Here is a 16,112-nt window from a genome sequence, read left to right on the forward strand (position 1 = left end):
AGAAGGGCCTGGACAGAAATCATACAGTCCTTAAGGGACCACAGATTGCAACCCAGAATACTATAACCAGCAAAACTTTCAATCAACATACACTGAGAATTCAAGATATTCCAAGACAAAACCAAATTTAAACAATATCTACATAGTAACCCAGCTCTACAGAAGTTACTAGAGTGGAAACTCCAAACCAAAGAAAACAACTACATCGAAGGAAACAGAGGAAATAGATCACTACACAACAAAAAAAAAACAAAAGAAGACAAGCAATGAAACTCAGTGACACCACCAACCCCACATCTAAAGTAAGTAACAATTGTTGGTCACTAGCATCTATCAACATCAACAAACTCAACTCCCCAATTAAAAGACACAGACTAAGAGAATGGTTGCAGAAACAGGATCCATCATTCTGTTGCATCCAAGAAACACACCTATGCAACAAATATAAACACCACCTCATAGTAAAGGGCTGGAAAAATGTCTTTCAAGCAAATGGTTCCAGAAAACAAGCGGGAGTAGCCATCCTAATATCTAATAAAATAGACTTTCAACCCAAGTTAATCAAAAAAGATAAGGACGGCAACTATATTCTCATCAAAGGAAAAATCCACCAAGAGGACATCACAATTTTGAATATCTATGCCCAAAATACAAGAGCACCTACATTCATAAATGAAACAATATTAAAGCTTAAATAATACATTGATCCTAAAACCCTAATAGTGGGAGACTTCAACACTCCACTCTCACCAAGGGACAGATCAACTAGACAGAAAAGAAATAGAGAAATAAAAACACTTACAGAGACCCTAAATCAAATGGACCTAATAAACCTCTACAGATCTTTTCATCCAAACTCAAAAGAGTATAACTTCTTTTCAGCACTGCATGGAACCTTCTCCAATTAGACTATATAGTTGGTCATAAAGCAAGCCTCAACAGATACAAAAAGATTGAAATAATCCCTTGTATTCTATCTGACCACCATGGATTTAAGCTGGACCTCAACAACAACAGAAATAACAAACAGTCTACACGCACATGGAAACTGAACAACTTACTACTCAACAACAGCTGGGTTAAGGAAGAAATAAAGAAAGAAATTAAAGACTTCATAGAATTCAATGAACATGAAGGCACAACATACCCAAATTTATGGGACACATTGAAAGCAGTGCTCAGAGAAAAATTTATAGCACTAAGTGCCTGCAAGAAGAAATTCGTAACATCACGTACAAACAACTTAATGGCCCAACTGAAAACCCTAGAAAAAAAAGAAGCAGATACACCCAAGAGGAGCAGAAGGCTGGATATAATCAAACTCAGGGCTGAAATCACTCAATTAGAAACAAATAAAACTATTCAAAGAATCAATGAAACAAAAAGCTGGTTCTTTGAGAAAATCAACAAGATAGACAAACCCTTAGCCAAACTAACTAAAAAGCAGAGAGAATCTATCCAAATCAACAAAATCAGAGATGAAAAGGGTGACATAACTACAGACACAGAGGAAATTCAAACAATCATTAGGTCATACTACAAAAGCCTATATGTCACAAAATTTGAAAACATAAATGAAATGGACAATTTTCTTGATAGATTCCATCTTCCAACATTAAGCCAAGATCAGATAGAAAGACTGAGCAGCCCTATATCCCCCAAGGAAATTGAAGCAGTCATTCACAGTCTCCCCTCCAAAAAAAAGCCCTGGGCCAGATGGTTTCAGCGCGGAATTCTACCAGACCTTCAAAGAAGTGCTAATACCAATTCTCCTCAAACTATTCCACAAAATAGGAACAGAAGGTACATTACCAAACTCATTCTATGAAGCAACAGTCACCCTGATACCTAAACCACACAAAGACCCAACAAAAAGAGAACTTCAGACCTATCTCTCTTATGAACATTGACGCAAAAATACTAAATAAAATATACTTGCAAATCGAATCCAAGAACACATCAAAGATATCATCCACCACGACCAAGTAGGCTTCATCCCAGGCATGCAAGGGTGGTTCAACATATGGAAATCCATCAATGTAATCCACCACATAAACAAACTGAAGGAGAAAAACCACATGATCATCTCCTTAGATGCTGAAAAAGCATTTGACAAAGTCCAACACCCATTCATGTTTAAAGTCTTGGAGAGATCAGGAATACAAGGCACATATCCAAACATAGTAAAGGCAATATACAGCAAGCCTATAGCCAACATCAAACTCAATGGAGAGAAACTTAAATCAATCCCACTGAAATCAGGGACAAGACAAGGCTGCCCACTCTCTCCATACCTCTGCAACATAGTACTTGAAGTCCTAGCCAGAGCAATAAGACAACTAAAGGAGATCAAGGGGATACAAATTGGAAAGGAAGAGGTCAAAGTGTCACTATTCGCAGATAATATTATAGTATATATGAGCGACCCCAAAAATTCAACCAGAGAACTCCTCCAGCTAATAAACACCTTCAGCAAACTGGCAGGATACAAAATCAACTCAAAAAAAATCAGAAGCCCTCCTGTATACCAAAGACAAAATGGCCGAGAAAGAAATTAGGGAAACAACACCCTTCAGAATAGCCACTAATAACATAAAGAACCTTGGGGTGACACTAACCAAGCAAGTGAAAGACCTGTTTGAAAAAACTTCAAGTCTCTGAAGAAAGAAATTGAAGAAGATCTCAGAAGATGGAAAGATCTCCCGTGCTCATGGATTGGTAGGATTAACATTGTGAAAATGGCCATCCTGCCAAAAGCAATCTACAGATTCAATGCAATTCCCATCAAAATACCAACTCAATTCTTTACAGACCTTGAAAAAAAGATTCTCAGCTTCATATGGAGAAACAAAAAACCCAGAATCTCCAAAACAATCCTGTACAATAACAGATCATCTGGAGGTATCTCTATCCCCGATCTCCAGTTGTACTACAGAGCAATAGTAATAAAAACTGCATGATATTGGCACAAAAACAGAAAGGAGGATCAATGGAACCGCATAGAAGACCCAGAAATAAACCCATGCACTTGTGAATACTCGATTTTTGATAAAGAAGCCAAAACCATTCAATGGAAAAAAGACAGCATCTTCAACAAATGGTTCTGGTCCAACTGGATGTCAACATGCAGAAAAATGAAAATAGATCTATATTTATCACCCTGCACAAAACTAAAGTCCAAGTGGATCAAAGACCTCAACATAAAACCAGATACTCTAAATCTGTTAGAAGAAAAAGTGGGGAAGAGACCAGTATTCATTGGAACAGGAGACAACTTCCTGAACAGAACACCAACAGCACAGGCTCTAAGAGAAACAATCAATAAATGGGATCTCCTGAAACTGAAAAGCTTCTGTAAAACAAAGGACACTGTCATGAAAACAAAACGCCTGCCTACAGATTGGGAAAGAATCTTCACTAACCCTTTATCTGACAGAGGACTAATATCGAGTATATACAAAGAACTAAAGAAGCTGAAAAGCAACAAACCAAGTAATCCAATGAAAAAAAATGGGGAACAGAGCTAAACAGAAAATTCTCGACAGAGGAATATCGAATGGCAGAGAAACACTTAAAGAAATGCTCATTCTCATTAGCCATCAGGGAAATGCAAATCAAAACGACCCTGAGATATCACCTTACACCCATCAGAATGGCCAAGATGAAAAACTCAAAGGACAACACATGCTGGAGAGGTTGTGGAGAAAGGAGAACCCTCCTCCACTTCTGGTGGGAATGTAAACTGATACAACCACTCTGGAAATCTATCTGGCGCTTTCTAAGACAATTAGGAATAGTGCTTCCTCAAGACCCAGCTATACCACTGCTAGGTATATACCCAAAGTTTGCTCAAGTACACAAAAGGGATACTTGCTCAACCATGTTTATAGCAGCTTTATTTGTAATAGTCAGAACCTGGAAACAACCCAGATGTCCATCAATGGAGGAATGGGTACAGAAATTGTGGTATTTTTACACAGTGGAATACTACTCAGCAATCAAAAAGGAGGAAATCATGAAATTTGCAGGCAAATGGTGGGATCTAGAAAAGATCATCCTGAGTGAAATATCCCAGAAGGAGAAAGACAAACACGGTATATACTCACTTATATAGACCTATAAGATATGATAAACATTATGAAATCTATACACCTAAAAAAGATAATCAAGAGAGCGGACATAGGTAAGATTATCAATCCTCGTTTAGAAAGACAGATGGGATGCGCATGGAACATATGACAGGAGTCTACTGAGCGCATTTGAAACTAGCAGTGTTTTCAAAGCAAAGACTCGTGACCAAACCTTTGGCAGAGTACAGGGAATCATAAGAAAGAAGAGGAGTTAGTCTGGTGAGGAAAGGATAGGAGCTCCACAAGGACCAAACATATCTGGGCACAGGGTCTTTTCTGAGACTGACATGCAACCAAGGACCATGTATGAATGTAACCTAGAACCTCTGCTCAGATGTAGCCTGTGGTAGCTCAGTAACCAATTTGTTTCCCATAGTGAGGGGAACAAGGACTATTTCTAACAGGAACTCAAGGACTGGCTCTTTGGCCTCCCCACCCCCCAAGGGAGGAGCAGTCCTGTTAGGCCACAGAGGAGAGCTTTGCAGCCAGTCCTGAAGATACCTGATAAAACAGGATCAGATGAATGGGGAGGAGGTCCCCCCTATCAGTGGACTTTGCAAGGGGCACGGTGGAGATGAGGGAGGGAGAGAGGGACTGGGAGGGAATGAGGGATCGGGACACGGCTAAGATACAGAGTTAATAAAATGTAACTGATAAGAAAAAAATAAAATTAAAAAAAAACAGGAAAAAAAACTCTTCATCATTAGTCTTTTGTGTGAGCCTAACCAAGCAAGTCAAAGACTTGTATGAAAAAAATTTCAAGTCTCTGAAGAAAGAATTAGAAGAAGACATCATAAGCTGGAAAGATCTCCCATGCTCATGGATAGGTAGGAGTAACAGTGAAAATGTCCATCCTGCCAAAAGAAATCTACAGATTCAATGCAATTCTCATCAAAATACAAACACATTTTTTACACATCTTGAAAGAACAATTCTCAACTTCATATGGAAAAACAAAAAACACAGAATTGCCAAAATGATCCTGTACAACCACAGATCATCTGGAGGTACCTCCATCCCTGATCTCAAGCTGTACTACAGAGAAATAGTAATAAAAACTGTGTGGCACTGGCATAGAAACAGAATGGTAGATCAATGGAATCGAATAGAATACCCAGAAATAAACCCACACACCTACGGATACTTAAGATTTGACAAAGATGCCAAAACCATACAATGGAAAAAAGACAGTATCTTCAACAAATGGTGTTTGTATAACTGGATGTCAACATGTAGAAAAATACATATAGATCCATATTTATTACCCTGCACAAAGCTAAAATCCAACATAAAACTAGACACATTAAATCTGTTTAGAAGAAAAAGTAAGGAAGAGGCTTGACCTGATTGGCACAGGAGACAACTTCCTGAACAGAACAGCAATAGCACAGGCTCTTAGATCAACAATCAATAAATGAGACCTCATGAAACTGAAGAGCTTCTATAAGGCAAAGGACACTGTCATCAGAACAAAACAACAGCCTACAAACTGGGAAAGGATTTGTACCAACCCTATATTTGACAGAAGACCAATATCCAGAATATGTAAAGAACTCAAGAAGTTCAAAAGCAATAAATCAAGTAATCCAATTAAAAAATGGAGTGCAAAGTTAAAGAGATAATTCTTAATAGAGGAATATCGAATGGCAGAGAAACACTTAAATGTTCAACATTTTAGTAATCAGGGAAATGCAAATCAAAACGACCCTGAGATTTCACCTTTGGAGCCATCAGAATGGCCAAGATCAAAAACTCAAGTGACAATACATGCTGGAGAGGATGTTGAAAAGGTTAACCCTCCTCCATTGCTGGTGGGAATGTAAACTTGTACAACCACTTTGGAAATCAATCTGGTGCTTTCTCAGACAATTAGGAATAGTGCTTCCTCAAGCTCCAGCAATACCACTCAGAGGCATATATCCAATACATGCACAACAAAGACATTTCCTCAACCATGTTTGTAGCAGCTTTATTGATAATAGCCAGAACATGTAAACAATCCAGATGTCCCTCAAAGAAGTAATGGATACAGAAAATGTGGTACATTTACACAATGAATACTACTTAGCAAGTAAAAACAAGGAAATCATGAAATTTGCGGGCAAATATTGGGATCTAGAAAAATCATATTGAGTGAAATATCTCATTAGCAGAGAGACACACAAGGTATACATGGATATTAGGCATACAATATAGGATAAACCTGCTAAAATCTGTATACCTAAAGAAGGTAAGCAAGAAGGAGCATCCTGGGTTAAGATGAGCAATCTTCACTCAGAAAGGCAAATGGGATAGACATGGGAAGAGGGAGAAAAAAGGGAACAGGACAGGAGCCTACCACAGAAAGCATCTGTAAGACTCTACACAATAGGGTGTCAAAGCAAATGCTAAGACTCATAGCAAAATTTTGTGCAGAGTTTAAGGAATTTTATGAAAAATGGCAAAGATAGAAAGACCTGGAAGGGACAGGAGCTCCAAAAAGAGAGCAACAGAACCAAAATATCTGGGCACAGGGGTCTTTTTCTGAGACTGATTCTCCAACCAAGGACCATTCATGGATATAACATAGAACCTCTGCTCAGCTGTATCCAATGGCAGCTCAGTATACTAGGGAGGAGAACAGGGACTGTCTCTGACATTAATTCAATGGCTAGGTTCTTTGAAAGCCTCCTCTGATGGGGGAGCAGCCTTGCCAGGCCACAGAGGAGTTCAATGCAGCCAGTTTTGATGAGACCTGATAAGCCATGTTTAGATGGAAGGGAAGGAGGACCTTCCCTATCCATGGTCTTGGAGAAGGGCATAGGAGATGAGGGAGGTTGGGATTGAGAGGGGATGAGTGAGGGGGCTACAGCTGGGACACAAAGTAAATGAACTGTAATTAGTATAAAAATAAAAATTTAATTAAGAAATGATTTCAAAATAGGTGGATATGGAGATGAATATATATATTTGAAATTAAGCAGAGCTTGAAACAAATTGCCCAAAATATGGCTCATGTGCTCATCATAAGTCTGACATTGTATGAGAATGAAATTTAACACTCACATTAAACTTATGACAAAGTCTAAAAAACAAAAAATTTAAAATTTAAAAATAAAATTTAAAAAGTTTTCATATAAATGAGACAGAATATTTAATGATGTTTGTAGTTTTAAGATTGCTCTTTGTTAGATTAGAATAAATTTAAAATACATTGTTTAAGGAAGTCTGTATTTTGTCAAAGGATAGATATGAGTTCATTGTATAACTCTAAATCCATTGTCTTTATCGTACTTCAGAAATCACTGAAAATTTTCAATGATAATATATTGTCATTAAAAAAAAGGACACACAATTGGGTGAGAGGGACCAGTTGTGTGAATCTTAGAAAAGTTGGGGAATGGGGTTTAAATATGCATAAAACATGTATGAAATTCTCAAAGATCTAAAAATATTTTATGGTACTTGCAAAACCTGCAATGCATATCATAGAGTAAACATAAGATTCAAATGGTCACATTGGGAAAAATAGCAGCAAAGTGACTAATATTATTCATGGAAAAAAATAAATTGGCTAACTGAATAAATTTTTATCACACAGAAAAGCAATATATGCACAGGCTAATAATGTCTAAATGAAAGAGTTACTTATATACTACAATATTTTTTTGTTCAATACAGAACAGATACAAATGCAAATCAGTTTTCACAATGTGAAAAGACTATGCAGAATCAATTAAAGAAACTTTTAAAGAAAGTGTATTATATAGGTAATAAACTGGAATATTAAATACATGGAAATATAAATGCTGCTGCAAATATAAAATTGTTATTTGGCAATGAAAAATTTTTTATTCTTTTATAAGTAATATCAAATTTCTTCGTGCAAATACCAATCCTTTTTTGTTAGTTTTAATATTTCCTAAGAACTGCATATATTGTCGAAAGAAATAACATTTCAAAGTTTATATATATATAAATTTTTCAAAATTTCTGTAATGAATTTTATTCCCATAAAACTGTGAAGGTAATGTATACACCATGAGTTTCAATAAAGTATAAAGTAAAAGAAAAACTAGAAAAAAATCTTATGGCCATTTTTTAAATAAGTGCCTTCTTGGTTATGAATTATACTATCAGTATTTCAATCTTTAAATTATTTACTTTCTTAGTGTGTGTGTGTGTGTGTGTGTGTGTGTGTGTGTGTGTGAGTGTGTGCATGTGCATGTTTATGTGTGCATGCTACAGCACAAGTTGTATGTAGAGGTTAGAGAAAAAAACTTGTGAAAGTTCTTTTTTCCCCTTACAACATGTGTATCGTAGGGCGCAAACTCATGTTAACAGGCTTGCTGGAGAATGCTTTTATTCACTGCCCACCTCAATGGCCTATATTTTAACTTTTTAATGGCCGTTTCTACTCCCTCTACTCTGGCCTAGTGCTTTACTCCTTGTAATACATTATAAAAAAATAGAAATGGAAGACCCAAAGTCAGAGATAAAAAGTTCACCGAATTCACTGGATTCCACTTAATTTTTTTTCTAAATTTTATTTTCTCAATTCAACAACAACAAAACAATAATAATAACAATAACTCATTCATGGAGTTGTATCAAATTAGACATATCTATGAGAATTGAGTTTCTGATCTGGCTTATCTTTGTTCTCTCTTGAAAAGGCCTAACTCTAGTAAACAGAATACTTTTATTTTTTGTTTTATTTCCTTTTTTAATTAAAATTTTATTTTTTACATTAATTACATTTTATTAACTCTGTATCCCAGCTGTACCCCTCTCCCTCATTCCCTCCTAGTCCCACCCTCCATCCCTCATCTCCTCCTATGCCTCTACCCAAGTACACTGATAGGGGAGGTCCTCCTCCCCTTCCCTCTGACCCTGGTCTATCAGGTCTCATCAGGACTGGCAGCAATGTCCTCCTCTGTGGCCTGGCAAGGCTGCTCACCCCCTCAGGGGAAGGTGATCAAAGAGCAAGCCACTGAATTAATGTCAGGGACAGTCCCTGTTTTTGATTTTTTGAGACAAGGTTTCTCTGTGTAGCTTTGGATATCCTGCATTAGCTTTGTAGACAGGTTAGCCTTGAACTCATAGAGATTCACATGCTGCTGACTCCCCAAGTGCTGAAATTATAAGCATGTACCACCGTGCCCAACTACCTTCTTCTCTTACAAATATAATTCTCATCTTCCTTACCTTATATGTTTGTGTGTGTCCACGTGCCATATGTGTAGGTCTGTGTGTGAGCAAATGTGTGACTGTATACATATATGTATGTGTACGTGGACATCAGATTTCCACATTAGGCATTTTTTTTTCTTCAGTCACTCTCCATATTATTCTATGAGACAAGGTCTTTAATTGAAGTGTGTGTTCATATATTTGATTAGCCTGACTTGTCACCAATGTCCTGGATAATGACTGTTTCTACCTCCCCAGTTTCAGGATCACAGGTGTATGCTGCTACACTAGGCTTTTATATGGGTGCTGGAATTTCAATTCAGTTTCTGCTTCTTGAATAGGGAACACATTATTGACTGAGCCATTTTTACAACCCATATTTTTTCCATTTTGAACTTTGGTATTCTCCTCATTTCTTAGTTTATTGGCAGTGATTAGAGATGCATGAAAACATTTGCTTAATAAACTACATCATTGTTTAAAAAGAAGATGCTGATACAAATTATTAAAACAAATACAAAGAGATAATCACCCAATTGTGGTGAGATGTTAATAGTTATTATTGACTTCAACTAACAGATTTTTGTTAAGATGATATTTATTATATTGCCATAAAATTGACTATTATCATTTAAAAACTTTATTATTCTAGAAATATTCATCATTCTTGAGAGATGGTGTTTTTATTTTTTAATTCAATTTCTTATAATTTATTCACTCTACATCCAGATTGTAATCCCCTCCCTTGTCTCCCCCTACTGCCACACTTCCTCCCACTTAATTTCTCAGAAGAGGAGAGCTGTCTTCCCCTACCATCTGACCCCACCCTATCAAGCCTCATTAGGACTGTTTGCAACCTCTTCTTCTGTGGCATGGTGATGGTGCCCTTACCAGGGGGAAGTGATCAAAGACGGGAAACAGAGTCCATATGAGAGACAGCCCCTGCTACCCTTAATAGGTAACCCGCATGGAGGATTGAGTTGCCTATTGTCTACATCTGAGCAAGGGGTCAAGGTCCTCCTCATGCATGGTCCTTGATTGGTGCATCAGTATCTGCAGGCCCCCATGGGCCCAGATTTGTTGGCTCTGTTATTCTTCTTGAGGAGTTCCTCTTCGCTTTGGGCCCTTCTATATCCCCACTCCTTCCTAAGATTCCCTGTACCCTGGCCAAAGTTTAGCTGTGAGGCTTAGCATCTACCTCAATAGTCTACTGTGTCTTTCAGTGGTAGTTTATGGTAAGCTTCCATCCTGTTCTTTCTCTTCAACTGTTTCCAGAGTTTCTTCTATTTGCCCTTCTGAATAAGAATTAAGCATCCTTTCTAGCGTTCTCCTTGTTATTTACCTTTAGGTCTGTGGATTGTGGTATGGTTATCCTCTATTGCTATCTGCTTATATGTGAGTATATTCCATGAGGGTCTTTCTGTTTCTTGGCTACCTTACTCAAGATGATCTTTTCTAGTTCCATCTATTTGCCTGCAAATTTCATGATTTCCCTGTTGTTTTTTTTTAACAGCTGAGTAGTATTCCATTGTGTAAATGTACCACAATTTCCATATTCATTCTTCATTTGAGGGACATCTAGGTTGTTTCCAGATTCTATCTATTATGAATAAAGCTGCTTTAAACATATTTGAGCAAATGTCCTTCCTGTCCTTCCTTTTGAATATATGCCCAGGAATGGTATAGCTGGGTCATGAGGTAGCACTATTCCCAGTTGTTTGAGAAAGTATCAGATTGATTTCCAAAGTGCTTGTACATGTTGTTTGTGGAAAATGAACCTCTGACCTCACATGGGGTAAGCATGCACATAATTATGTTAATGGCCTAAATTTTAGACTTTTACAAATATTTATTATTTTTTAAGTTTCTTTCTATTGTTAGTATATTGGTAGGATTGAGATATGGAAGAATTCTCTTTGTACACTGAAATAAACTTGCAAATAAACAATTGTTGAAATCATTGTTTTCATGATTTCATGAATCAGTATAATACTTTAAAGTCTTCTAAAAATTTCTTTGACTAATACACCCCTATTTTAACTGGTATCATTCAGACCAATGACATTTTTAAAATCAGAATAAATCTATATACAAAACATCTTTTAAATGCATTCATACACAGAATGACAGAATGTAAGAAAATAATCCTGTACCGTGTGTATCCTTCAGAGAGTTAAAATGGAAGGCATCATTTTCATAGAGGTAGCTATCCCAGCCATGGTCAATGACAAGATTCTTGAGTTTTTCTTTATCTATTTCAGAAACAAAGAAATAGTACACTCCAGTGTCATACTCAATAAGATAAAATTCTATGAAAATTAAATCCTTTTCAAAGCTAGATGAATATGTTTCAAAATATGTTTTGACATTAAGTGTTATATCTGAAGAACACACTCAACATTATAATTAGTTTTCTATATAGCATTAAAATATTTTAAAATCCATTCACAAATGAGTGATGTTTTAATTTTAAGTACCCAAATATGAGACATGAACATCTATTCATCTAAAATGCATTATAGCACTTAATGTATACAGTTGTGTGTATAATTTATGCAACATTAATTATAAAATTAAACCCAGTACAAAAAAAGCATATATTAATCATCTATAACATAGGATAAGTGTGTTTATTGGTAAAACTTCAATATATACATATTTGGAAGAGAATGCTGAAAAATATTTAAACACAGAAGTAAATGAATCAAAATTATTTGGAGTTCATTATGTAAATATTAGTGTTTTAAAGGTGCGGTCTTATTGCAAATTGCTGGAAAAGCTTATGACAAGGCCTTTACTAGAACTAATGAATCAGAATAACTTGAGTGTATAAAATAAAAAGTTATACTAAGGTATCTAAACAATTAACTAAAGACAGTTAAAATGATTGTAAGAAGCAGAACCTTAGGTTATTCATCTGAAAATAGATATAACAATTATCCTATTTTTCCTTTATAGTGTTTCATAGTGTTAGCTTTTGATGAGGAAATCAAAGATAGGTAATACAATTAAGCTGATATCAAAGGTTTTTTTGAGGCTACAATGTTCCAATCATGAATCTTAAATCCTGTAATACTATTTTTTAATTATTCAAATATATAAAATTTGAATGTCTGATTTCAGGAGTGATTTTGAAGGTATAGAGAGTTTTCTTATATTTTGTTTTATGTGTAAGGTCATGTTTTTCCCAATTAGCAAATTGTAGTGACTGTTGTAATACTTAACATATTTATTTAACTTTGAATGTGTCTTAGGTATATTTCTGAGGATCTCCAGAAACATCATTTTCATCATCACGCATTAGTGTGATATTATACTATGTTAATTGTCACGCACATTTTTACTTATGTATTGTTTATTATAAACTATTGACGTCTGAAGCAGAGACTAATTTTATTTAAAGATTTTTATTAAATTCTTAAGATTTTATTAAATTTTGCACTTAAATTTAGATAGAATAAGAAGATTGCATAGCTGGGAAGGTTTCAGATTGTGTCTATGAGTATGGCTCTGTGGTAGAGGGATTACCTGTCATGGAAAAGACCTTTAGTTTGATTCATAGAACCATATAAATATTATGCTAAATAAAAGCTAGTTTAAAAGGACAAGGGACATATTTGGACATTCTACTGCCAGACATGTTGTCACATGATTGTGGTCTTAGCTCCTAAAAAAGCTGAGGTATGAAAATCATAATTTCAAGGTCAGTTTTGGTTAAGATCTCAATGTTTTTTAATCTTTCCTTTCAAATTTATCTTTTTATTTTCTTATTTTTCCAGTAGCTTCATTTATTTCTATAATTACTTACAAATACTCAGTGTATATTTGATGTCTTAACTATTTGCAATTTTTAGCCAATTTTCTTCCATTCTTTGGCTTTACTAGGCTTTGGGAAATTATTCACAATAAAAGAAGAGAATGAAAAAAAAAGAAGATTGCATAATCTCTAGATTATAGCAATTTCATTAGAAAAATAATTTAAAATGCTAATTCATACATATCAGTTATTGTTTCCTACATTTACACTGTATTTCAGATACATAATTATACTAAAATTCCACAGGCAGAATGCAATAGAAAATCAGAGATGCTGTATCTGTGAGATAATTTTGAAATGTGTATCCAATAGTTTTCAGGGCACAAAAGATGCATGTTAATAGATAACTATATTTAACTTCTGTGCTATCAACATCCTTGCAAAAATGGAAATACTCATTTATGAAGGAATAATACTACCAATTAAAGGAAACACTGATATTACATAGTTCATAAATGAGCAGGTCTGAAATTTATAACAGGAGCAAGGGAACCAACAAGTATTTGACATGTGTCCTTAAACTAGCAATATGTGTATCTTAGGCCTTGCCCTGATTTCTGATGTTTAACTCCTACTCTTATATCTCAACATGGTTACTCTTCATTTCTTTCCTTTATACCAAAGCAAGGTAGAAATTTGGGAGAAAGAGTTTGAGGATGAGGCAAAAATTACTGATAAAAGATGATTGTTTCAACACCGACCATTGAGCAGACATATATGTTTCAGTTGAAGACCCTGTTCTATTTATGCACTGTATAGCCTTGAATAATTTCTTTTTAAATTCATTTTTTATTTTATGTTCACTGGTGTTTTGTATGCATGTGTGTCTGTATGAGGGTATCACAATCCCTGGAGCTGGAGTTACAGAAAGGTGTGAGCTGCCATGTGGGTGCTGAGGTTTGAGCAGAGGTTCTCGAAAGAGTAGAAAGTGCTCCTAATCATTGAGCCTTCTAAGACTGAGGTTCTACAAATGAAAAGCATACAGTTAACTTTAACAGTTGTCTGCAAAATTGAACATAGCCATGAATTCACATAGGTCAAGTATGAAGTGTACTGGGTTTATAACAAATACCAAATTCCTAGGTCATTCTAAAATTTTCCACAAATGCTTAGGTCTCAAAATACTCACTGGTGATCTGCATTAGAATTTTCTTCTAATCCTAAGAGTATTTAGGCAGTTTCCTCTGTAGCTACCTTTTGAAATTAGCATACAGTAATCTATGCACAGACCCTTGAATCATTCTTTTTTTTTACAGCTTGCCTTATATAATTATAAACTGCAAGATCTCTTTTAAAGGCCTATTTTCATCATTTTTCTCTGTTATTATTGTGCAGTTCCTTGCTTAGAAGCATCTTTTCATAAACTGTATGAGCTAGAAATTAAAAGGAAGTTGGGAGCTAGAGTATAACCTTAAAATTTTATAGTTTCTAGAAAATTATATTTTCACAACAATCAAAACACTATATAATTATGGTATACTCCCATGTACATTTATGTCTTCCTCTGATGTTACACTTGTAAGTGAATCACATAGTACATAAACAATAAAAAGATGAATCTGAAGTATTATTGAGAGGGAGACTTGCTGAGAAAAAAGGGGCTTGGTGAGACTGGGAGTAGTGGTGAGAGTGGATAATGAAGGGGTAGAAATGGCTAAAATACGTTTTAAACTAGTATGAAATTGAAAACGAATAAAAAAGGATTTTTTAACCACAAGAACATGATCAATATCCAGGGATGAGATATAGCACTCTCAATTCACCTGTTCAGGGTATGTATAATACCCTTCAGAAGTAGCCAGTTTATAAAGAAATATACAAAGTGATACTCAGTGCAATCAACTAGTAGTTTTTTTTTTTTTAAGGCTTCTTCCTGATATAAACTAGTGAAAGTCTCCAACACATCATGATGAATATCCTTATGTCATCTAAAGTTATGAGTATGTGAATTACCCAGAGAGTAAAGTTCAATAAAATTCTTAGCATGACTGGGAGAAAGTATAGTGTATTTTGAATACAGAGATTTGGGACTCCTCTGTTTTTTAATTAATTAATTTTTAATTTAGCCCAAATTTTATTTAATTATGACTATTAACACAAATTCAGAAAAAGTATATATTCAGATATTTAATTTATTTATCTAAAGCATTTTAATGACTACAAAGCTTTAAAAACTTGTTCTTTTTTAAGTTTGATGTCTTTATATTAATTACAATTTATTCACTTTGTATCCCAGCTGTAGTCCCCTACCTCACCCCCTCCCAAACCCACCCTCATTCCCTCTTCTCATCACATGCCCCTCCCAAGTCCACTGATAAGGGAGGTCCTTCTTCTCTTCCTTCTGATCCTATCTTATCAGGTCTCATCAGAACTGGCTCCTTTGTCATGCTCTGTGGCCTGGTAAGGCTGTTCTCCCCCTCAGGATATGGATATAAGAATAAGGAGAAAACATGGAATAGAACAGGAACCTACCACAGAAGGCTCTTGACAGACACTATCTACCCTGCAAGGTATCAAAGTAGATGCTGAGACTCATAGCCAAACTTTGGGCAGAGTGCAGGAAATCTTATGAAAGAAAGAAGGGGAAGCTAGAAAGACCTGGAGGGGACAAAAGCTCCACAAGGAGAACAACAGAATCAAAAATCTGGACACAGGGGTCTTTTCTGAGACTGATACCTCAACCAGGGACTCTTTTGGTTTAATTAATGAGTAGACTTCAGTGTTCTCAGAGAAAAGAAAGCTTCTAAGTCTATTCACTAACTCTTTAGCATTTCTTCAGTTAAGCTTTTTGTTTTGGATATTTAGGTGACTTGCAAGGAATTGTGTTTGTTAAGAAGCTATGTACAATGTTCCTCAGGGACATTCCTTTGTAAACTTAGGTTTCCTTCTCCTTCATTTAATGACTCTGAATGGCTCTGTGAACACAAACAAATTGCTAGCCCCCCACCCCTGTCTTTTGGGCTTCTCTGTTTTCAAATTGAATATAATGAGTA

The 16,112-nt window shown here is 35.5% G+C and overlaps 1 protein-coding gene across 1 annotated transcript in view; it reads right to left on the reverse strand.

Moving 5' to 3' along the window:
- The window catches only part of LOC129677283 (cilia and flagella-associated protein 47-like), a 603,052-nt gene that overhangs the window by 131,781 nt on the left and 455,159 nt on the right, over window positions 1-16,112 (reverse strand). The window contains 1 exon segment of the mRNA XM_055607932.1: window positions 11,456-11,554. Coding sequence (XP_055463907.1) covers window positions 11,456-11,554 — 99 coding nt within the window.

Source organism: Psammomys obesus, unplaced genomic scaffold (assembly GCF_907164565.1).
Source record: "Psammomys obesus unplaced genomic scaffold, mPsaObe1.curated_primary_1811, whole genome shotgun sequence".
Lineage (NCBI taxonomy): Eukaryota > Metazoa > Chordata > Mammalia > Rodentia > Muridae > Psammomys > Psammomys obesus.